This window comes from Condylura cristata, unplaced genomic scaffold, assembly GCF_000260355.1.
Source record: "Condylura cristata isolate star-nosed mole 26May11 unplaced genomic scaffold, ConCri1.0 scaffold00003, whole genome shotgun sequence".
NCBI classification, from domain to species: domain Eukaryota; kingdom Metazoa; phylum Chordata; class Mammalia; order Eulipotyphla; family Talpidae; genus Condylura; species Condylura cristata.
Genome location: NW_004567104.1, coordinates 20,002,980 through 20,027,482, shown reverse-complemented (window position 1 = coordinate 20,027,482; position 24,503 = coordinate 20,002,980). Strand labels below are relative to the sequence as shown.

The window sequence follows — 24,503 nt, the reverse complement described above, 5'->3', positions numbered from 1 at the left end:
CAATATTTTCTTCTGAAATAAACATTATGCCTTTACTTGAATTATACACTTAACTAATAGGGGAGGGTGAGGGTTTTAGAGAGCTGAGGTTTGTGTTCACATTTCTGTTCTGTGAAAACCTGAGAAAGATGTGGGCATAGTAGCTGGCACTGGAGTTTCAGTAGCCAAACACTGCCTTGTGAAAGCTGTTTACTTTATTAATCAACGCTTTCTTGATAATGGGTATTTCTGTTCCTCTTTGCCTTGTGAGAGCTGTGACCTTATTAAGCAACACTGTTTTGCTAATGGGTGTTTCTGTCCCTGCTGTATATTATAGAATACTTTTCTTTTGGGGCTTAGCTTTGGAGAAACATAACTTAAGTGTAATCAATATCAAATTGTTAAGTTGGGCGGAACTTCTTTGTGTCCTTTTGTCCAGACCGATGTTAACTAAATATTTATTGAATACCTGTGAGTACTAGACACCGTTGATAGCACTTTAATCTGGAAAAGTCACAAATGGATCAGGGTTTTGAAGAATAACTAACTGGGGGAGCTTTCCGGCTACTGTGCCTTCGTTTATGAATAAAAGTGTTGATACATCCTAACTCATGGGATGAAATGAGTAATTTACATCAAATGCTTAGAAGGGTGACTGCCACATAGACCCTGTGCTCAGCAAAGGTTAGCTCTTAGCACTAGTTGTCTGGAGTACAGGCGATAGATGCAGAGAAGACATGAATGAAGACTTCACTACGGGGTCAAGGGAATAATTACAATTATTGCTTTTTTAAACTTATTTTGGCATAGCTCTAGTTCTTCATGCAGTTGTAAAAAAGAGTACAGTGACTCCATATGCATTTTATCCGGCTTCCTCCTCGTGGTAAGATCTTGCATAACTATAGTTTCACAATGTAGTATTGATTGGCATTGATGTGAGCCTTCCACCTTGTTAAGATTTCATATGCACACATTTCTGTGCATGCTTTCCGTATATCGTCACCACCACTGCAGTCAAGACACAAAACAGAACCATCACAGAGATCTCTCCTACTATCCATTACAGCCACAGAGCCTCCCTCCCACTTCCCACAGTCTCTGGTAACGTCAAATCTGTTCTCCAATGCTGTAATGTCATCATTTTAAGAATGTTGTTATATAAATGGTACCTGATAGTATATACCTTTGAGATTGGCTTGTTTCACTCAGCGTAATTTCCCTGAGACTCATCTAATTCATTGTATCAGTAGTTCTTTCCTTTTTATTGTGAGTAGTATTCCATGTAATAGGTAACCCATATCAACCATTGTTGTTTAACCTTCACCTGTTGAGGGACATTTGGGTTATTTCTAGCTTGTAACTGTAACAATAAAGCTGCTTGAACATTTGTATATAGAATTTTTGTGAACATAAGTTTACATTTCTGTGAATAAATACCCAGCTGTGTCATATGATAAATGCATGTTTAATTTTACAAGAAATATCAATACTTTTTTTCAGAGTGACTGTATAGTTTTATATTCCCATCAGCAATGTACAAGTGATCCAGTTTCTCTGCATTCTTGCTGGCATTTAGTGTTATTGTTGCTTTAGCTACCCTGATTGGTGGCTTTGATATGTCATTACAGTTTTCATTTCTGTTCCCTGATGGCTAATAATATTGAACGGAGAGGGGATTTTTAAAACTCAGTTTTTATTTCAGGATATTAGTTTTGAGGCAGTGTGAGAAAAATCTGTAGCAGAGAGGAGGAGACAAAATACAGGGGGCTGTGGTACCAGTCACATGGGGAAGGTCAAGTGTGCATGCCCAGGCATCATGAAGATGGAGGAGAGGGGACAAGTTTAGGGATATCCCTGGAAAGGAAGGAAAGGGAAGTACTGGGAGATCTGGGATTGGTGGTTAAGAATTCATAACTATTATGAACATATGGGAAGAGAAAGAGAAGATTCAAGATGCAAGAATGAGTTTGATTTTGGCACATGTTGCATTTGAAGTGCTTCCAGGTTAAAGGATTAATCGATAGGGTGCAGAGAAGAAGCAATAGGGATTAAGTGTTAGCAATAGGGATAAGTATTAGGAGTCATTAGTCTGTAGAGCTGAAGCCGTGGGAGGGAGCAAGCTCACTGAGGGCTGACTTGTAGAGCAGGAAGAGCTAGAGCCTAGGAAGTTCCCATGCATGAGATTTCTAGTCCCTGTGTTGCTGGTTAGAGTGCAGTTAACATTAGGACACACACAGGCACAGCAAGCTCTTCCTCTGCTGGTTGGGAACTGGAAGTAGAGTTACTGCCTGTTGTCCTATAAATTATTAAGTCAGCAGTCAGACAGCAAACTTCTTTCATGTGACCAAGCCTTAGAACCAAGAAGTTTAATCTCACTTTCATAAAATCTCAGGAGTCCACATGAATTTTATCTTCATTCTTTTTTCACGTTTCCTAAACTTTTGAATTTGAATCCTGTTTTCCTGACTACCCTACTGTTGTAACCACTGAACTTTTTTTTTTTAAACTAACACTCTTTCTTTTAATCTGCTGAGTTTTTTTTTCAAGATTTCTTTATTTATGCCTAAAAGAACTGGGGTACAGACCAGAGGTGTAGACAAGAGGATTCACCAGAGACACAGTGGGAACCAGAACAGGCAGATCCACTGAAATATACTGTTGAGGGGAGCAGTGGGCAGGTCAGGAGAGGTCTGCCACACCATGTGGGTCACCTCCCCCACCGGTGAGGAACTTACGTTGTAGTGGCTGTGGATAGCTTCGTAGTGCTGCACTTTAACCTGTTGCGCCACAGGGAGGGCCCTCCACTGAGTTTTTTCATGTTTTTGCTCAGATTTGACCTAAGCAGTAAAGTCATAGGTTTACGCAATCTGTTTTTCCATACGAAAGTTCATAATAACTATCAGGTGTTTTTAACATACCACCCTTAGAATCTCCTTGTATATGTATGACCTGTCAAAACCCCAAATTCCTTAGATATATTTAACTTGAACTTACCTCATGTGTTAATAATTTGCTAGTACAGGTAACAAGCAAAGTGACAAAAAATTTCTGGTTCAGAGAATGGATAAAAATGGATGCTTTGGGCCCTCCGTGGTGGCGCAGCGGGTTAAAGTACTGCACTAAGAAGCTTAAGCCAATTCCGCATGAGTTCGATTCCCGCCTGCCCTGGAGGTGACCACATGGCATGGCAGACCTCTCCTGGCCCGCCCGCTGCTCCCTTCAGCAGTGTACATCGTCGATCTGCCTGTTCTGCTCCCCACTCTGTACCTGGTGAAGCCTCTCACCCTCCGCATCTCTGACCTGTACCCCAGTTCTGTATGAATAAATAAATAAATCTTTAAAAAAAATAGATACTTTAAGCATTTGGGGAGCAGGATGATTCTCTAAGCTTACAGTTTGTTAAAATGTAAGCAGCTAATTGGGGTGAGATTACAATTTTCCTGTCACATAATCATAACCTTGATTTCTAAATTGGTTACATGAGAGGAAATCTGGGACAGGACCTCCCTGATGCCAGGTGTGCCTCCTGTTCACCCGAAATTAAAAACTACCAACAGGGACTCCCTGGTGGTGCACAGGATTAAGTGTTAGCACTAGGAAGCTTTCTGCAACCACTGCAGCATGAGTTGATCCCCAGCCAGGGACGTGACCCATATGGTGTAGCAGACTTCTCCTGTGTCACCCACTACTGCCCTCAGCATTGTTTTCAGAAGATCTTTTTCTGTTCCCCACTCTGTTTCTGGCGAATCCTCTAATACCGCCCCAAACCTCTAGCCTGCATAAATAACTAAATCTTAAAAAAAAACAAAAAAAACCTGCAAGTAACAAAAGATTGAGAATACATTGGTGGCTCTTAATGTAAAAATAAGGTTTTGCTCACTAGAGTTAATCTTTTTTTTTCTTTAAGACTTATTTATTTATGCATACAAGAACTGGAGAACAGGCCAGAGGTGCGGGAAGTGGTAGAGAGGATTCATCAGACACAGAGTGTCTGAGCAGAACAGGCAGAGTGCTAAAATATACTACTGAGGGTGGCAGTGGGCAAGACAGGAGAGTTCTGCTGTGCCATGTGGGTCAACCGCCTGTCCAGGGATTGAACTTATGCCACAGTGGCTGCAGATAGCTTCATAGTACTGTGCTTTAATCCATTGATCCACCAGGAAGTGCCCAGTGTTAGTCTTTGATCAGGCCAGTTGACATTGAACACGAAGCCCTATGAAACAGAAATCAGAAGCAAAGTACCAAGGGGCAAATTCTTATTTTAAACAGACCAATGATTTTTTTCTCAGTAAGCCAAGTTGCAGAATTTTCCCATTTCTTGATATTGTGATCCAGTCTTTCTTTTGGAATGCTCTTTGGGAAAATTGTTACAATCACACTTACCATCAAATACTGGTAGTCTCCCACCTTAATTAGTAGAACATAATGTATTTTCACACTGTTGTTTAGGACTATGAGGTCAGTCTTTGTGGCCATGAGTAATTTGATCCTCAGAAGACCTCCTTTTAACCCTGAAGTGCTAAGTGACCATTTCTGTTGCTGTTGCTTCTTTGAACCTCAGCACTGACTTTGATTGAGATTAGACTGGCATTATTTCAGTTAACACCAAGCTGTGTGTCTATTCTGCTCTTGACACTTGCTGTGGTCAAGTCCTGATTCTCTAGACACAGCTCCTTTTCTTAAATTGCATTCAGACAAGCCCATGTAGTTCACAAAATTCCATGAACCTGGCTGATGGGTTTTAAGATTAAGATATTTATCCTTTTTATTTTAATTCAGCAAATATTTGTATACTCTTCAAGATGTGCACATAGTCCTGAACAAAGTGGGCCAGTGCAGATGAAAATAAATTGGTTCTGGCAACAGAAGCTTGACCTCATGGGCAGGAACATTCATTACTGTAACTTAGTTATGGTGGCAATGAATGAGAGAGTGTTTCTGTCTTTGAGATCAGGGAGGACTGTAGGAGGAGGTAGCATTGGATTGGAGACTTGAGAAATAGGTAGAATTTGGAGATATGGGGCCCTCCCTGGTGGCACAACAGGTTAAAGTATAGCACTGTGAAGCTTTTGTAGCCACTGTAGCACGAGTTCAATCCCCGGCCAGGGAAGTGACCCACACGGCACGGCAGACCTCTCCTTACCCACTGGCTGCTCCCCTCAGCAGTGTGTTTCAGTACATCTTCCTCCCCACTTAGTCTCCAGTGAATCCACTCACCGCCTCCCCCCACACTCTGGCCTGTACCCCAGTTCTGTATGCATAAATGAATAAATTTTTAAAAAGAAGGCTGTAACTTAAGCAAAGGCAAAACAAGGTTATCTATTGGTCTTCTAATTGGTTTTCTTAGTTCTCTTAGGCCATAATCCAAGGGTGGCTTTTTTTTTTTTATTTACAAGTACATTGTATCTTAGAAAGGAGGAAGCATAGAAAATAAGCAGAAGTCAAAAGACATTCATGTATGATTATGACTGTTACTCTTTCCCCCCCTTCTCTTGAAAGAGTACCATTGATGGAATTTTCTTCCTACCAGGTTGGAATATCCTGCCTCTCGGAAAGATAACAAAGCAAGTAGTCGTGAAGTCTAGTGACGTTCCTCTGGTGCTTCTTTAGTTCCATGTTAGGCTGCCCCTTTAACCTTGGCTGCCATTTTTTAAATTAGTGATGTCAAATAATATTTTGGTGAGCTGCAGGTATAGCCTCAGGATCAGGGACTTAGGTCTCATTACTTAGCAAGAAGTTTGATTCGGGGATATGTTGTTAAGAAAGAATTGGTGTCTCACTCTAGGCCAGTTGTAGATTATAGCAGAAAAATAAGCCAGCCTTCACCCCTTTACCTGATGACAGCGATTGTTATTTTTTTTCTTTAGATTTATTTATTTGTGCATACAGAACTGGGGAACAGGCCAGAGGCACATGTGTGGTGAGAGGATTCACCAGAGACAGAGGGGGAGCAGGACAGGCACATCAACGATGTACACTGCTGAAGGGAGCAGCAGGTGGGTCAGGAGAGGTCTGCCGCCATGTGGGTCACCTCCAGGGCGGGGATCGAACTCATGCTGAAGTGGCTTTAGCTTCTTAGTGCTGCGCTTTAACCTGCTGTGGCACAGGGAGGGCCCGACAGCTATTGTTATTATAAAATCATTTTGTCTAAAACTCTTTGAGAGAATTTAACTCTGAAAATTTTTCTTTATAGACCAAGGGTATGTGATAGTATCTTTGTGCTTTCAGAGCCCAGAACATTATCAGAGATCTATTTGCTATAAGAAAGAACAAGTTGAAGGAGATTAGTATTTACAACTTCTGCATTATTTTTCTTATGATTTGTTCTCAGTGACTCAGCAGATTTTCTGGACAGACAGTGATAGGAGAAAGAACACCTGCTTTTTCTTTTTTTTTTTTTTCTTTTTCCTGTAGGCTTCCTAGTGCTTTAGAAAGCTCAGCTTGAGTCTGGTGTCTGGCTTGGTGCCAGGCGTGGTCTCCAATAGCAGACCAGAGCTCCTGGTGGAGATGACAGCAGTGATGCTATTGGTGCAGTGCCCAGGTGGCTTTGGTACTTGGTGACTGAAGCTCCACACAGCGGCCCCAGAGGCTGGCTGCTGCCCTGAGCAGGAGCTCTTCTGTGCCATCTGCAGCAGGCCTGCTGTTGCTTGCCTAGGAAGTGCTGCTTAAGGGAAACAAATATAGCCTTTAGCCTGCGTTAAAACGGAGCTATCTGTCGTAAGGGAAGGAAAGTGTTGAAACAGTTCCTGTTTTTTAAGCCATTTCAAGCAAAAGATATATAATTTGGAAATTGCAAATGTTTAATAGAAGCTTTTTCAGTAAAATCCTGGTTCTTCCTCTACGCATGCCTTTTAATGGTTCATCATTCTTTCCCCCTTTCTTTAAAAAAAAAAAAGAATTGTCATTGCCAGGTCAGGAAACAGGGCCTCTGGAAGGTTTTGCCATGGTCAAACCTATCAATGTCAAAATTACAGACTGCTGTGAATTTGGCACACTAAAGTCTACTAATTAGTCACCCTCGTCCTAACTAGTCCCCCCATTTAGAAATTTAGGCTATTTAGATAATTAAATGTTGTATATATCTCAGTTATTTAAAAATTTCTGAATTAGCTATTCAAAGACCCAGCCTAACCTTGTCACTGGATGTCAGATGGAAACTTCCATTTCCCAAGGCACTTTGTTTTCTCACAGCTGCCAGGCTGCCCAGCCCTTCACCATTGCGCTGACACCTCAGCCTTGTCAGGAGTTGTGACGCGCTCTGCACTCCACAGGTCACATGATGAAGCTACCGATAGTTTGTACTAAGCATTTGACATAGTCACGCATGTTGTGTTGAGGCACTGAAAGAAGTTTTACTTACCACTTTTATTTTGGCATTTTATAAGCAACAGCCTAAAAGATCTTATTGAAGAAATTTTTGTCAAAGGCAAAAGACCAACATCCTACTACTTAAATCAATGATTCTCAGCCCACGCTGCAGATTAAAATCGCTTAGAGAACATGACCAGTCCAGTTCAACCAGTCTTGGATACATCTTTTGCCCCCTGTGATTTTCAGTTTAATCCTTTGAAACCTTATCAGTGTATTAATAAAGTAAATCTCATACCTATTGTAATAAGGACTTTGAATACATTCCTTGGAACTCAGCTTATGAAGCAACTTAAAGTTCTCAGATTCCTGCTGATTTTAGGGTAACGTTAGGTTATGAACTGCAACGAAACACCTGTTTTACCCTGGTGCTGGTGGTGTTACGTCATAGCCATCGGTGTTATCTTTTCACCTTTGTGAGCTGTGTAAGAGCCCGTCCTCCGCGTGAGGGTGAGGTGGCATAGCTACAGATAAGTGAACTGATGTCCAAGTTAATTCACAGTGGCTGAGGGGCTGAGGTCAGCAGGTCCCCTGACCTTAAAGAGTAACCTCTTCAATTGTATTTTGCTTCCTCCCCATGAAAGCTGTGTTGTAGAACTGTGCTGACCTTCTTAACTAAAGTGGCTGCTATTTAAAAGTTCTTAAGGGAGGAGCTTGAGATGATCAGGATCATGTTAATAACCCACTGGAGTAGGGTATGATGAGAATTAGGAGAGGAAGTGCCCTTGATGGGGTTCTTGAATTTGGTGGGGACTCGAAGGATAGGAAAATCCAGTCAGCCGATCTTGTTGGGAAGGAATCAGATTTGTAATTTCCTTTTTAACTTTAAAGAAAAGTTTAACTTCTTTTAAATTTAATTTTTACCATTTTGAGTCTCTTGAAACCTGTACCTGATTGTATAGCAGTTCCTCTTAAAAGTTCATCTTCCAGACCCTGCCTGGTGGTGCAGCGGGTCAAAGCACAGCACTAAGAAGCTAAAGCCATTTCAGCATGAGTTTGATCCCCGCTCCAGAGGTGACCCACTTGGTGGGGCAGACCTCTCCTGGTCTGCCTGCTGCTCCCCTCAGCAGTGTACTTCATCAGTCGGCCTGTTCTGCTCCCCACTCTGTCTCTGGTAAATCCTCTCTCTGACCCTGCACCTCTGGCCTGTACCTCAGTTCTGTGTACACAGATAAATAAATCTTAAAACAAAACAAAAAAAAAGAGCTCATCTTCCTGGATGTTTGTCATAAAGGCAGCTGTGGGACTGTGACTTCTATATAAGCTTTTAGTTGGACCAGAGGGTTTCTAAGAAGAGACTGCCCATTCCGTGTTTGTGTTAAAACTTCATGACTTGGGGCCCTCCCTGATGGCTCAGCGGGTTAAAGCATAGCACTAAGACGCTAAAGGCACTTCAGCATGAGTTCGATCCCTGCCCTGGAGATGACCCACATGGCGCTGCAGACCTCTCTTGCTCGCCTGCTGCTCCCCTCAACGGTGTACTTCGTCAGTCGGCCTGTTCTGCTCTCCACTCTCTCTGGTGAAACCTCTCACTGCCCTTGACTTCTGGCCTGCACTCCAGTTCTGTATGGATAAATAAATAAATCTTCAAAAAGAAAAACAAAAACAAAAACTTCATGATTTGAGGAGAGGAGACTTAAGGAGAGGAGAGTTGCTGTGGGAGTTGAAACCTGTTGATGGACTGTGCCCTAGAGAGTATCTCTCTCTTTATTTAAAGATTTATTTATTGATGCATACAAGAGCTAGAGTGCAGGCCAGAGGTGTGGGGAGGTGGGGGTGAGAGGATTCTCCAAGACACAGTAGGGTACAGAATAGGCAGTTGTACTGAAAGACACTGCTGAGGGGAGCAGTGGACAAGACAGGGGAAGTCTGCTGTGCCATCTCGGTCACCTCCCTGGGCAGGGATTAAACTCGTGCTGTGGTTGCTGTGGATTGCTTCACAGGGCTAAGACTTAATCCCTTGCACCACCACGGAGGCAGAAGCATGGGCCTTGCATCCCTGTGGGAGTGTAAAGATGCCACTTGGTGCTTACCAGCTCTGCATTCAGGAACAATTTGACTGAATCCTCAGTTCTGGGCTTAGCACAGCCACCCTGCTGTTGATCTGTCACGAAGGGATGTTCAGCCCAGGAATGATTTCTGTCCCCTGGTATCTTGTCCCATGGGCCTCCAAGCAGGGAAAGGGCAGGGAGCCTGTCAGCAGCCTGTGTGGCCTGTTAAAATGGGATGTGTGAGTGAGAGAAGCAGTGGCCATATGCTGTCATAGGTGCCCTGATTGCCACAACCCTAGGCAAGGTGCTGCACCACCCAGAGGAGGGGAATCTCTTGTGTAAGCATCCTGTTTGCTGATGGATCCAAATGGCAAAATGTAAATTGTATTGTCCCATTTTTACTTCCATGTGTTCCCAAAAGCTAATGTCTCCTAGCCACATAGTCCTTGCAAGATACAAATGGCAGCAGAATTTTCTCATTGAATCTTCTCTCAACTGCTGGGTAAGTAGTGTTTTTCCCACTGGAGTAACTACGCTGCAGGTGCTGCCTCTCTGTGGCAGTGTCCTCTGGCCATGGAGGGCTGTTCAGTTTGTAGTGCCCCTGATGAATTAAAATAAAGACAAAACAGCGCCCTCTCGCTGGCTCAGGAGAGGCTTTAAAAGTTCCTACTAAAAAGGATTTAAAGTACTGTATTCTAAAAATCAAACAGGCCTCATCAAATACAGACCCCCTGACTCAGCATACATCAGGTATGATGTTAGATCAGCTGGGGCTAGCTAAGCACCGCGGACATTTGGGGCTCAGATAGTTCTTTGTTATGGGGTCTTCTGTCCTGTGCTTTGTAGGACATTGAATAGCATCTTTTGCCTCCACCTTCTGGGTGCTTGTAACATCCCCCCCAGGTGTGGCCACTAAGAATGTCTCTAAATACTGTCACATGTCCCCTTGACAAGCAAAATCAGTCTCACTGGAGAACTACGGGGCTGCACTGTGCAGTATTATAGCCACCAGCCACGCGTACCCCTTGGGCATTTGAATGGCCAGTCACATCTGAGATGTGCTTTATGTGGATCTAGATATAGATCTGTATGTCTGTACCTCTCTATATATATAGATGTATAGCTCACCATATTTTTAAGACTTAGTATAAAAAATATAAAGTATCTAATTTATTTTATTGATTGCATATTAAAAAGTTGCAGTAATATTTGGTAGATCTTGGGTTAAGGTAAATATAATATTCATTTCTCTCTCTCTCTTTTTTTTTTTTAACTTTATGTGGTCACTGAAAAATTCTATTTGTAGCCTAATATTTCTATTAGACAGCACTGAGCTGGGGTGTTGACGTACTGTAATATAACCATTAATCTTGTTTTAGACATCTAGTTTCCAGTAAGTCATGGGGTTTAAATTATCCTTTTTTTTGGGGGGGGGAAACGTTCCTTAAGAGTCGAGTTATAGAAACAAAGAATATGTGAAATATTATAAATTATGGGTTTACTCTCCTGAGTACCTGCTCATAGCATATTAAAAATCTATTTAGGTTAAGATGTGGTACATATATACAATGGAATATTACTCAGCAACCAAAAAAGAGAAACACATGTCATTGCAGCAACTTGGGTGGAACTGGAAAAGATCATGCTTAGTGAGATAAGCCAGAAAGAGAAAGAAAATACCAGATGGTGGCCCTCCCTGGTGGCGCAGCGGGTTAAAGCATAGCACTAAGAAGCTAAAGCCACTTCCGCATGAGTTCGATTCCCGCCTGCCCCGGAGGTGACCACATGGCGCGGCAGACCTCTCCTGACCCGCCCGCTGCTCCCCTCAGCAGTGTACTTCGTGGATCTGCCTGTTCTGCTCCCCAATCTGTCTCTGGTGAAGACTCTCGCCACCCCTGAGCCTCTGGCCTGTAACCCAGTTCTGTATGCACAAATAAATAAATCTTTAAAAAAAAAAAATACCAGATGGTTTCACTCATAGCAGGAGTATAATGGACCAGGCGAGAAAATAACAAGAATAATGAATACCCATATACCAGAGACATTTTGTGGGGGTGGAGTGGGGAATGGGATCAAAAACAGGGGGGTGAGGAGGGAAGTGCACGGGATTATGGTGATGGCACATGGGTGACTTGGTGATGGAAACCCGCGGGGACTACAATTGAGATGGGGAAAAAAAATGTAAAAATGTAAAATAAACTGTTATATATATAAAAAAATCTATTTAGGGCCCTCCCTGGTGGCATAGCTGGTTAAAAGCACAGCACTAAGAAGCTAAAGCCACTTCAGCATGAGTTTGATCCCTGCCCCAGAGGTGATCCACATGGCACGGCAGACCTCTCCTGACCCCGCCCGCTGCTCCCCTCAGCAGTGTACATCGTCAGTCTGTTCTGCTCCCCACTCTGTCTCTTGTGAATCCTCTCACTGCCCCTGCACCTCTGGCCTGTATTCCAGTTCTGTATGCATAAATAAATAAATCTTTTTTAAAAATCGATTTAATGTTCAGATGATAGATGTTTTACATTCCCCACCTCATATTGGATTTTAACTCTTTTTTATTGAGTGATATCTAGTGGTATCTTTTTTCTTTTTTGAAGATTTATTTATTTATGCATACAGAAATGGGGTACAAGTCAGAGGTGCAGGATGGTGAGAGGCTTCACCAGAGATAGAGTAGGAAGCAGAACAGGAAGATCAACAAAGTACACTGCTGAGGGGAGCAGCAGGCGAGACAGGAGAGGTCTGCTGTATATGGATCACCTCCCGGACCAGGTATCGAACTTGCACTGAGGTGGCTGCAGCTGCAGCTAGCTTACAATGCTGCGTCTTTACCCGTTGCACCACCAGAGAGGGCCCTATAGTGGTATCTTAAATTTTAAATTCTTTTTCTTGATTGGTGACATTGAGTTTAGAGACGAAGAGAGAGAAGCTTTAAACCCTCTCAGTTTAATAGCTATATTATTCTGAGTGCTGACTTTTCTAAATACTAGGATGTAACCTGCATAGAGGCAGTGATTTTGAGGTGCAGGCTGTTTCCTCCTGTAGCTGTACATCTAGTGCAGTGCCTGGTGCATAGTAGGTCTCTCGGAAACACTTGCTGAATGATTGCATCAGTAAAGGTTAACTATTCAAATTTATAATTATATTAGTTCCTTGGACACTTCTTTAGTTTTATTCTCCTTTGTCTTAATGCTACCTTCATTATGCAAAAAATTTTCCTCTATATTTAAGAACTATCCACCTTGCCTTGCTAAGTTTCTGGCTTCGGGGAAAGTGGAGACTATCAATATTTGTTTCATTATTTTTTTTTAAGATTTATTTATTATGCATACAAAACTGGGGTACAGGCCAGAGGTGCAGGGGTGGTGAGAGGATTCACCAGGGACAGAGGGGAGCAGAACAGGCCGACTGAAGAAGACTGCTGAGGGGAGCAGCAGGCGGGTCAGGAGAGGTCTGCGGTGCCATGTAGATCACCTCCAGGGTGGGGATCGAACTCATGCTGAGTGGCTTTAGCTTCTTAGTGCTGTGCTTTAACACGCTGCACCACCAGGAAGGGCCCTTATGTTATTGTTGTGTTATATTATATTGCGTTATATTATTTTTAATATAACTTCTTGGTGTTAATTCCTTGTAGATTAATGTATGGTGTGACATCTGGCTGTCACTTCATCTCTAATCTGGCCATCTTTGGTCCTGATAATCAATAATCACTGATTTATGTTTCTCCACCTTGTTATATTATTTCTTCTTTCATATAGTAAGCCTAAATAACCCTTTTTTCTCATGGTTCATTTCCATTTTCAATCCATTCAACCTGTTGATAACTCACTTTACAGAATGTTAATGTGACAGGGTAACTTTATTTTATCTTCCATCAGACATATTTTTCTCACCGGCACCGTGGACCAGGTAAGCTTATTCAGGAAGCCTAGAGAGGAAGTTAGGCGTCCACCAATGTTATACGAATGAGACATCAGTGCAGTCGTTGGCTAGGTGGTATAAAGTTGCATTATGGATAAGTCTCAGTCTCTAAGTCACCTCCTTTTAGCCTCTGTTCACCTTTAGTTTAAAAACAATCAAGAGGCACATTTTGGAAATTAAGTAAATAGTTTGCTTGCTTCTAGTGTTAATCATGTAAGAATAACCTTGACTTTGTACACTGTTTGCTTATAATGAGTTTAATTAGGAGAGGCAGAGTTAGAGAGTCATGGTTTACCTTACCCGATACTCACACTGGAGAAGAGAAGAACACCATCTACAAAGCTACATCTGGGATTGTATACTAATGATTTTTTTTCTTTGAAAAGCACGTAGCATAATGACTAAGAGTCTCAACTCTAGAACCTGGATTCAGGTCCCTGCTGCTACATAACATCTATGTACCTTAGATTCCATAGGTATAAAATGGGGGACATAAATAGCACTAACCTCATAAGGTTGTTTTGAGGATTAAATGAATTAATATCTGGAAAGCAGTAAGACGGGGCCTGCCATATAGTAAGTAAATGCTATATAGTTTGTACGAATTTTTGTGGCTCCCTCAGTAAGCAGTTTGCTTTATCAGATACATGAGATTTGGCTATTAACAAGGAAAAGTTTCCTCTCTTCCTTTATTTCTTGCTAATGTCCCAAGGCAGATGAGGCAGACAGCTTCAGGTCAACAAAATGGAACAGATAGTGCTCACGCTGTTAGCGACTTTGGCAATAATACTGGAACACATGCTCCATAATAAGGCTAATTGAGCAAACTGGATAGATACCTAGTTGCTAGGAACTACCTTCTTTAATCCCGTAATTTCACTGATGTAATTTATTCTAAATAACCTAGAAAGAAAAATCAGCTCTAATAGCTCATTGGTATTAATGGTAAGCGAAATAGCGGAGGATCTAAACAGACGTAGAATGGTAAAAAAAAAAAAAAAAAAAAAAAAAAAGAGCTCCTTCGTGGTATATTGTGCAACATTAAATGATATATAATAATGCAGATTGTGAGGAAACACAAAGATTTTTAGTTGATAATGGGTATCACAGGCTGCAGACCGTGCTGGGGGCCAGAGATGCAAGCAAGAGTTGAAAACCACCTGCCTCTAACAAGGCCTCCCAGCAGCATCCCACAGCAGGGGTGCAGGTGATAAGAATACACAGGAGGAAGGAGATGAATGCCTTGATCTCGTGATTGTCAGGAAGAGTTCAAGGAGAGAGAAAGTTACTGAGATAAACTGTAAGGTTTATCAGGTGGATACAGTGGTAGTATGGTTAATGCGTAGTAGATGTTTATTGTATTACCCTTCAGTACTGTTCATATACCATTACAAAACGAGTAAACTGAAGCTTCAAAACGACCAGGTAACACGCTGAAGGTTGGTGAGAAATCAGTAGGTGAACTCACGTCTGTTCTAAAATATGAGCTCAGATTCACCTCAGTATTTCATAAAGCCCCCAACTGAATTATGTGGAGTTAGTAGTGCTTTAAAGCCACGGAGAAAGTAGTTTCATTGGTATGAGAGGATGTTTCTCTTGATTTCTTGATAGAGTTATTTTTACATTCCACAATTCTTGCCAACAATTAGACATCTGTTGCTTATCACTTTGAAAGTCTATCTCTGAGGGAGCTCCATGCCTGATTCTTTCCTTCAAAACAGAGGCGCCTGTGCACATCCTCTTGTCCCCTTCAGATATTTCAACATAATCACAGAGGTGGTAAGATATGACAGCAGGATTCACAGTTTGGGAAGTAGCTTAGGAAAGTGGGTCTCTTAAAGGAGCAATTTTTTATTATCTTAGACCAACAATATAGATGCTTCCATATCTTACCGTGGTGGGCATTCCTGTTCCATGTTTCATTATTATGTGAAAATTGGAGGATCAATGCTGTTTCAGCCATTTTAATGGGGGTTTATCTTTGTAAGGGTAAAATTATACTGAGTGCCTTGTTCTAAAACCTAAGGCAGTATAAGAGCTTCAGTCTCTGTTATGTTACAGTCATTTGATAATGCTGGTGTCGGGCTCATGATAAGCTTGGGGAGATGAAACCTTGTTTGCAGACTTTATCTGAATTCTTTTAATGGACCTTGAGTTTGGCATTGTCCAATATAGGAAGTAACTAATTACCCACCAGGTGAAAGAACATGATATCCTTATATTGGTCAAAGGAACAAAGTTCTTGCAATAAGAAGACTTTGTTGTTGTTAAATTGTTTACCCTTCTGTTCATAGATTTTGATGAAAACCATAGCTAGGCATTTTAAAGATGAAAAACATGAAATCAGTGGACTCCATATATAGAATACGCCATTGGCAAATATTTCCAGCATCTAGAACCGTCTTGCATGTAGGTGCAAGTGTAGGTTATTTGTTGAAAAAAATGAATGAAAGGAAATGTGAAAATTTCAGTTTTCTCTTAATGCAGTGATGCCATTCTTATGTAAGAATAATGAAAGGCAGACTAGGTTTTCCTTTTCTGATGCGCCAGTGTCAAAAGATGTTACAGAACACCTGAAACACTTGAGTTTGGTTCTCCTGGAGAGAGAAGTAGGGTAGCAAAACTGATTTGGAAGAGGAAGAATAACATTGGTGATAACAATACTATCCTCTTTTAAGACCTGTTATACAGCTACAGTAATCAAGTTAGTGGTATCAGTGAAGGGACCGACAAATAAGCAGTGGGATGGAGGTCAGAAATAGACCCATCCAGGTGTGTTCAACTGACTGTCATATATGTACAAAAAGCAGCTGAATGGTGAGATGACAACCTTTCAACATAGTATTAGAACAATTAGACATCTATATGCAAAAAAAAATTGAACCTTTACCTAAATCTTAATATCTCATACACAAATTGGAGATGAATTATAGGTACAAGTGTAAAGCCATCAAACTTCTAGAGGAAAAGAGAAAATATTCATGAAATAGGGTTACATGAAGAGTTCTTAGGCATGGCATTAGAAGTACATTCCTTTAAAAGAATAAAAGTTAATAAATCAAACTTATTAAAATTAAAACTTTTGCTCTGTGAATGACCCTGATGAATGTATACCATGAACTGGGAGAAAGTATTTGCAAGTCATCTGATAAAGGACTTGAATTCACAACAAAGAATTCTCTACACTTAATACTAAGATAACAATTCACTTAGAGAGTGGACAAAAAATATCAGAATGAAATCTTTAAATAAATCCATTATGGGTGAATTTAAAAAATGGACAAAAATTTTGTTCACCAAAAAGGTTTTAAGAGTGGCAAGTAAGCACTGGCAACAAAGTTAGACATCGTTAACCATTAGTGTAATGTAAATAAAAATTTGGTATCAGGATGAGATGTCAAACCACACCTACTATAGAGATCAATAAAAAAATGATACTACCAGGTGATGATGCTTAAGATGTAGAGAAACTGCATCTCTCATACATTGCTAATGGGAACTGTGAAAAAGTAATTTTAATGACAACTAATGTTTGAATCATAAGTAACACCAGGCTGGGCTCTCCCTGGTGGCACAACGGGTTAAAGTGCAGCACTGGAAAGCTACCCGCAGCCGCTTCAACTCGAGTTCAATCCCGGGCCAGGGAGCTGACCCACATGGCACAGCAGACCTCTCCTGTCTCACCTGCTGCTCTCTCTGCAGTGTATTTTCAGTTGATCCTCTGTTCTGCTCCCCACTCTGTCTCTGGTGAATCTTCTCATTGCCCCCTTACCCCACACCTCTGGCCTGTATCCTAGTTCTGTATGCATAAATGAATAAATTTAAAAAAAATACCAGGCTATTTATATGCTTCTCATATTGTTGAAAGTTGAAATAAGAAGTGAGATATTTATTCTCATACAAATTTGTAGTGGGTGTATTTTCTGAGCTTAAATTACAGCAGTGTGTCTCAAACCTTCAGTGAAATACAAAGGAAACTCCATATTTCAAAATCCATTTACTTTAGAAATAGTGTTCATGGTGTACAACACTGTGAATATGATTAACGTTCACTTAAAATGGTAAAAATGGTAAATTTTATTATCTATATTTTCCCACAAGACAATATTTAGCTGTACCATTCAGTAGCTTCCACCCAACTTTCAACGTAAACGATTAATCTGTCATGTAATGATAAGATAAAGGCAAATGTCAAGAGAAAAAATCTAATAGAGTTCTGTAGTGCCTTCCAACAGATGAATATGGTCAATTAACATCAGATATGCATGGATTGATTTTCAGTATTTGGCACTACCTAGCGGTGTGCAAAGACATTTTCAAAGATGCAATTGTAAAATCTCATTACAAATCAGCATTAACAGAGAAAGATCTGTAATTGATTTTGATGAAAGAGAAAACTATTTTAAACTCTCTGGCCCAATTAAGTGTGAAATGTTATTCCCTCATGAAAGAATACCATTCTTCTCAATAGTAGGCCTGTATTGCTAAAACTTGTATTTGATAACCATTACTATATTTTGAATGTGGTCAATAAATATTTTGTGAAAATGTTTTCTTTTGTAATGTATGTACCTACATAACATCCTTATTTTTACCTCTTAGCTTGCAAAGCCTGAAATATTTACTTTCTGGCTCTTATCAGAAAATGTTACCAATGCTTAGCCCAAAACAATGACTTCATTCCTTCTTCTTTTCTATTGTGCACTCATAAAGCATTCATATTCATTCTGTGCTCCTTTTCAGCTCCATTCAGCAAATTTTTCTTTAATTCTTTCCCTCTGTGAGTTTATTCTATTTTTTATTATTACAATTTTTATTTTTTACATAATTCTTCATTTTCATACAGTGTATGCCTTATCATCTTGTATATGGTCCCAAAGGGTTTCCCACCACCACTTCACCTGTGTACCATCACCATAGTCCTTTATACTCTTCCCACACCTGTTTTGATCCACATTTCTCCTCCCCTCTCCCCAAGAATGCTCTGGTTTATAGATGGCTGTTGATACCGAGTTTTACTTGGTTATGATTACTTCTCACCCTGTTGATCCCTTATTTGGGTCCTCTACATTCCTCCATAAGAGAGCATCCAGTATTTTTTCTTTTTCTTTCTGGTTAATTTCACTGAGCATGATCCTTTCAGGCTCCATCTATGTTGCTGTGAATGACATGAGTTTATCTTTTTTTGATTGCTAAGTAATATTCCATTGTGTATATATACCACATCTTCTTGATCCAGTCATCTATTTTTGGGCAACTGGGTTGTCTCCATAGCTTACCTATTGTGAATAGTGCTGCAATAAACACAGGAGTGTGGGTGCTCTTTTGAATTAATGCTTTTGTATCCTTTGGGTAAATACCCAGGAGTGGAATCATCCAGCAAATTTTGAAGTGTTGTAGTTTTTTAGTTCAGAATATTTACTACTTTCCATTGTCTTCTTTAACTTATATTCTTTGAAAGTTAAGAAGCTGATTCTTTACACATAATTTCAGAATATATGGAGATTCTCATGTTTATTGCTACTGAATTCTATTTAAATCCCAAAGTAGTCAGAATATATCCAGTATATATTGCATAATGTAAGTCTTTGAAATTTGTTGAGATTATGGCCCAGTATATAGTCCATTTGGACAGACACACTTGAAGCTATTTTAATTGTTTGTCTTTTTCTGAAGCTTTGGATATCCAAATAAGGCAGATCCTTGTGATATTCTGTACCCACTTTGTACATATTCCCAGGTTCTACTTACTTAGAGTAGGAATGTTTGTATTTTAGTGTATCTCAATCCTCTTCTTCTCCCTTTGGCTGTAGACAGCTTTAAGAAAAACATTTGTTGGGTACTCAAATCTCAGCCACGTTTAACGCGTTATTAGGCACCAGTATTCCTAATCACCAAATAAGAGTTCACCTTATACCCAGTGAGGTCATTTTGATGTTGACTCATTTGTCATTGTGTTGTTATTCTCTTGAAACTGGTCTTCTTTGCCTTTGACAAAAGGAAAAGAAGGGGCTACCTGGTTGCCAGGACTAAGAGGGCCCCTGATAAGAAGCTGTGCCTTATCATAGCTGAAGACTAGAACTAAAGCTGATGTGTTTGGTGCGCCTTGCTCAGCGCTGTACATGAATTCTGACCTTTCAGATCAGCTAATATTTGAATTGTCTCTTTTGCCTGGAAAGCCACATGAAGCCAAGACTCTATACATAAGGCAGCGTATTTGGTGCTTACCACTTAACTTTTCCTTGCTTTGGGGATCTATTCTTTCTTGCTATTTCATTCTGATTCCTAGGAATATTTGTGAAAATGTGAGGAAAAGATTGGGCTTATTTCTTATTTGAGGAAAATAATTCCTTTGCCTCTGCCACAAGAAGGCATAAATTGGGTAATTTATTTTTCCTAGCATTATCTGGTTTTCTTTTTTTCTAAAATATATATATATATTTACATCACTCTTCATTTTCTACAGTTTTTCATCTCAGTGTAAGCCCCCTGGACTTCCCACCATGGCATGTGAAAATTGACAAGGGATGTTTAAACAAAACTGAACAAAATAGATTATGTTTTCCAAAGTAGTAATATAAAAGATAAACCAAACTTCAGGTTACTTTTTCTCAATTTTATATTAAAACCAGTTTCAACACATCAGTTGTAACAAATATACCACATTCATGCAAGATGTTGATGAAAGAAGAATCAGATGGGGTGTGGGGGGATGGAGATGAGGAGGTTCAAGAGAACTCTCTGTGCTTTCAGTTTAATTTTTCTGAACCTAAACGTGCCCCCCCCCCAAATGAAGTCTGCAGTTTAGAAGTTTAAGTCTCTTCTTTAATGTTCCTCAGCAAATTCCTGACATACAGTTAGTGTTCATCCCCCTGACCCTGGGGATTTCTCAGTTAAGAGAAATCTGGGTTGCACTTTGCACTGTTATGTCAGGTGGATTTGTCCCTTCTGCTTTTCTGATGTGCTTTAACCATGCTTTTATCTCCCTTTCTGTTGAAACAGCTGGAATGCCAAGATGCCTTGGAAACAGCAGCCCGCGCCGAGGGCCTTTCCATGGATGTCTCTGTACATTCTCAGCTCAGAATCCTAGATGAGGACCATCCCAAGGGAAAGTACCATCATAGCTTAAGTGCTCTGAAGCCTATCCGGAACACTTCCAAGTAAGAGACCCTGCCGTTAAAGACTTGCCCACAAGGCACCAAAGCATTTTTTGAAAGTGGGGTTAAGATTAGATCCTTTAGGCAGACCTGTTATTAATCAGGAGCTCTGTTTACTAAACAGTGTATTACAAATGCTGGCTAGTCTCTCCATGTGTTGACAGTTCTGTGGCTTTGGGTTTTCTCTCCTCAGACACCAGCACCCAGTGGACAATGCTGGGCTCTTCTCCTGCATGACTTTTTCTTGGCTTTCTCCTCTGGCCCGCATGGCCCACAGGAAGGGGGAGCTCACGATGGATGACGTGTGGTCTTTGTCCAAGTACGAATCTTCTGACGTGAACTGCAGAAGGTAGGCGTCTCCAGTTTGCCCTGGCCATCTCAATATAGGCTGTGTTGGGGCCTGAGCTGGGAAGATGGGTCTGTCAGCGTGAGGTCCGCAGCTCTGTGTCCTTTTCATATTTGAGCTTTCCGTGGAGGGAGGGTAGCCTGGGGATGACTTTCTCTTTGCTCTTCTGTTTTATCTCTTTTTTTTTACCTTTAACCCTGTTTTAACACGGGCTTTCTCTCTCTCTCTCAGCCCCGCTTCCCTTCCTGAGTCTGCAGGGAGATTTTGTTGCTGCCTTGTGAAAGAATACATTTTTGTGGTAGCTGATCGTTATGATTAAAACCTAGTTTACAACTTGACATTTTTACCACAGGATCCTTCAGAAAGGGTTGGGGGACCACTGAGAAAAGAGGTTCTCACTCACCCACAAATTCTGTTCAGGGGTAATTTTTCTGGGTGGAAGAACATACTTTTCATCATTTTTCTGTATCCTGAGAGGCTCCCTATACAGAGTAAACATGTAGTAATCCAGGAGGGTATTTTTTTCCAGAAGGTGAAGACTATGTACGTAATGTTAAAGGAGACACTTGTGTGAGTGGTGTCCAGGCCTGGAGACAAAAAGCGATGGCAGGAGGGAAGCTAGGGTGTGTACCTTCAATGAGGAGATGTGTAACAGAGGACATATGCCCTTGTTAAGACTAGAGAGGCTGTGGCAAGAAGAGCTGAATGAAGCTGGGCCAGACGCTGCTTCCCTGCGAAGGGTTGTGTGGATCTTCTGCCGCACCAGGCTCATCCTCTCCATCGTGTGCCTGATGATCACACAGCTGGCTGGCTTCAGTGGACCAGTAAGTTCTAACCATCCTTTCTGACAGTCTCTAGGGGCCCGGCCATGGCCATCGCTGACACTCTTGTTCTGTTGCAGGGGTTGTGCTCACCTTTGGGCTAGCTAGCAGCCTTAGAGATGCCTTTCAGGTCTGTTGAAAGGAAGAGTTGGTTTTGGAGTGAATGGTGGCTGGAAGGAGAAAGGGGGCTGTGTTTGTCAGGGAAGAAATGGAACTGTCTTGCTTTCCTGGGGCGGGGGCAAAGCATTGATCCCAGCTCTGCATAGGACTGTGCTTCGCTGCTGTGTGTTGACATGAAATGACATCTTGATTGGGAAGATGTGTCTCCTAGCGCTCCAGTGGGCGAGAGCGGCGTGGTGTGGCTCAGGCTGCGTCATCACACGTAGATGTTCTGTGGCAGATGAGCCCTGAAGAAACTGGAAGGCTGTTGAGGTTTTAGAGTCTAACCTGAAGTTCTTTTTCAGTCTTGGTTTATGGTATAAGCTGTGTGGCAAGTTGTTGGGGTGGCAGCTGTGCTTTATCCTAGTCTGTACTGATGCAGAGTAGGTAAGAGTGATGTTCACACTGGTTTCCAGACATCTGTTTCTTACACCTGCTGTGCTGCCTTGCCCTTAAGACTTTGATTAAATCTATTCTCTGCATATTTGCCTTGAGGCATCGGAGCAGTAATACTACTTATTCTATGCATTTTTCCGTGTGTGGGTAAGCTGAGGTTCTTGGTTTTGGTAAGTATGTACCTAAGATGCATGGTGATTAGGTAAAACTAATTTGCAGTATTTTTTTTAATGTTTCATGAACTTAAAAAAATACTTTGAACTCTTTTCTGAAGCAGAGAACACTCCTTCTTCTGATACTAGGTTTTGATATTCATTGACCAACTAACAAATTTTTGTGTAAGTTTAAGTCAGAGGGACCATGTAACTGAATGTTGTTATTGACCAAAATGGCAAACGTTTTTGTAGGGCCAGCTTCCCCAAGAAGAGCTTCTGTCATTGTTTCACTACAGGGTTGGTGGCTGTTCTCATCTGTCATAGAATTCTTTCAGTTGGTAGTGAGATACACAGGCTTTCCTAATTCCATTTGGCCAATGCAAGAACTTCATTGACTACCCCCACCCCAAATTCCACAGGTTGCCGGGATTTGATTTTAATTTTCTTACTTAGGGGAAAAAAGTTCCCTTTGCATGTTCAGCTTGGGGGCTGCAGTCACTCCCTTGAGCACCTGCGTATTCCTTAATCTCTTTTAGGGTACAGCACACTGGAATACTAATCTCTAGTAAACTCTTCTAAAAGGCAGGGAAAGCCGAGAGCCATCATTAAATAGGAAAACAGGAGCACGCTTTTCCTTTTGTTAACCCTCTTGGGGAAGCGCCTTCAGATCTACTAGTTCATGAGGTCCTAAGTCCCAGAACACTCGAGAAAGCAAATGGTCCTGTTCAGATTCTCTAATTGACAAAAACCTTTAAAATTGTAAGCAAGGAAGACATCTTCTTTTGGTCTTCCAATTCTAATACATTTCTGTTTAATTGGAAATGGAACAATTGGGCTGTTTTTGAGATTCATGCTAGCAAAATGCTTACCTTCTTCTGGATTTAAATCCTCTTGAGGAACATCCACTTTGGATTTTTTTGTACATTTTCTAATATGGCACGACTTTCAAACTGGCGTATTCATCTGTTCTTACAGAAATGTACTTAAGAACTGACTCCCTGGATTTCCTCTCTCTGCTCAGGCCTCACTGAACCTTGGTAGCCCCTATGCAGAACAAATGAAACAGTCACCTTACTGTATATACTTGCTTTTTTAAAGCTGCTAATCAGCTGAGGCTGGACATTCGTACATCCAGATGATCCAAGGTTTCTGTGATGCCAGTGGCCTGGCATCCTGTGAGGGCTTTCGGAGTCATGTGATGTCAGTGGGAGTTCCAGAATCTATAGGGGTAAGGTCCCCCTATATGGGTGGCCAAATTGGCCAGATGGGTAAGCAGATTGCTAAATTTAGAGATTAGTTTTGGCCTTCTTGGAGTAAGACAGTTTTCAAAGACCAGGCCTGACCTTTTATTTGTGTGTAAAGAAATTAGCATCCACCCAGTAGATCTGCAAGAGAAGATGCCCTCCTGCAGTGCTGTCTCTGGGTGAATGCTAATTCTGCCTAAGGGCCTGCCTGTTGGGGCCAGGACAGAGAAAAACCTTTAGAGAGGTAAGTTTCCACCCCTCCAGCCACTCTCCAGCTGCAGCTTGCTTGATGCTGTCAGGATCTGGATTTGGGGGGCGTCTCTCTGTAGTGGAACCAGTGACAGAAGCTGTTCTTTAGAATTTTCAGGATGGCTGTATTCTGCGGTCAGAATGAGAGAGTCAAGCTGGGCAGAATCTCTCGCCAAGAGTTCAGGTAAGGTAATGTTTATTCACTGGGAATGCTTTCCACAGCCAGACAGCTATGCTGACAATCTCGAGTTTTTCTCCCAGTTAGTTTAAATTTAAATGATACATACCTTTGTAACTTGATAAAACTAAATTTTGTTTGGACTTTTCATGAAAATTTTTTTCTTTATCCCATGCACAATGGTTTGAAATGTAATTGTCTTTTTTTTTTTTTTTTAAACCTTATGTGTTGGAAATTCTTTAATCTACTGTTTCCTCTTTCCCCTCTTTTGCAAGTTTTGCATAGTGTAAGCATTCATTATGTCTTTACCTTCCCTCTGCTCCTGCCCTCTGGGAGCTGCTAATGTTCTTACCCCAGTGCTGAAAATGGCACTGTAAAGGTATGGGAAGGAAGGAATCCCAAACTACAACCTGCTGTCCTTTCACGCCTTCCTTTGGAGACTGTTCCATCAGTGCCGAGGTGTGTGAGAAAATGCTTTACTGCACCGCCATCTTACTGAGTTGCTTCACGTGAGGAAAATGGGGTTTTGACCCTGCCAC

The 24,503-nt window shown here is 41.2% G+C and overlaps 1 protein-coding gene across 1 annotated transcript in view; it reads left to right on the top strand.

Moving 5' to 3' along the window:
• ABCC5 (ATP-binding cassette, sub-family C (CFTR/MRP), member 5) overlaps positions 1–24,503 on the top strand; it is a 74,778-nt gene that overhangs the window by 3,935 nt on the left and 46,340 nt on the right. Inside the window, exons 3-5 of the mRNA XM_004675396.2 lie at positions 20,262–20,419; positions 20,610–20,765; positions 21,439–21,586. Coding sequence (XP_004675453.1) covers positions 20,262–20,419; positions 20,610–20,765; positions 21,439–21,586 — 462 coding nt within the window. The remainder of the gene's footprint in view (positions 1–20,261; positions 20,420–20,609; positions 20,766–21,438; positions 21,587–24,503) is intronic.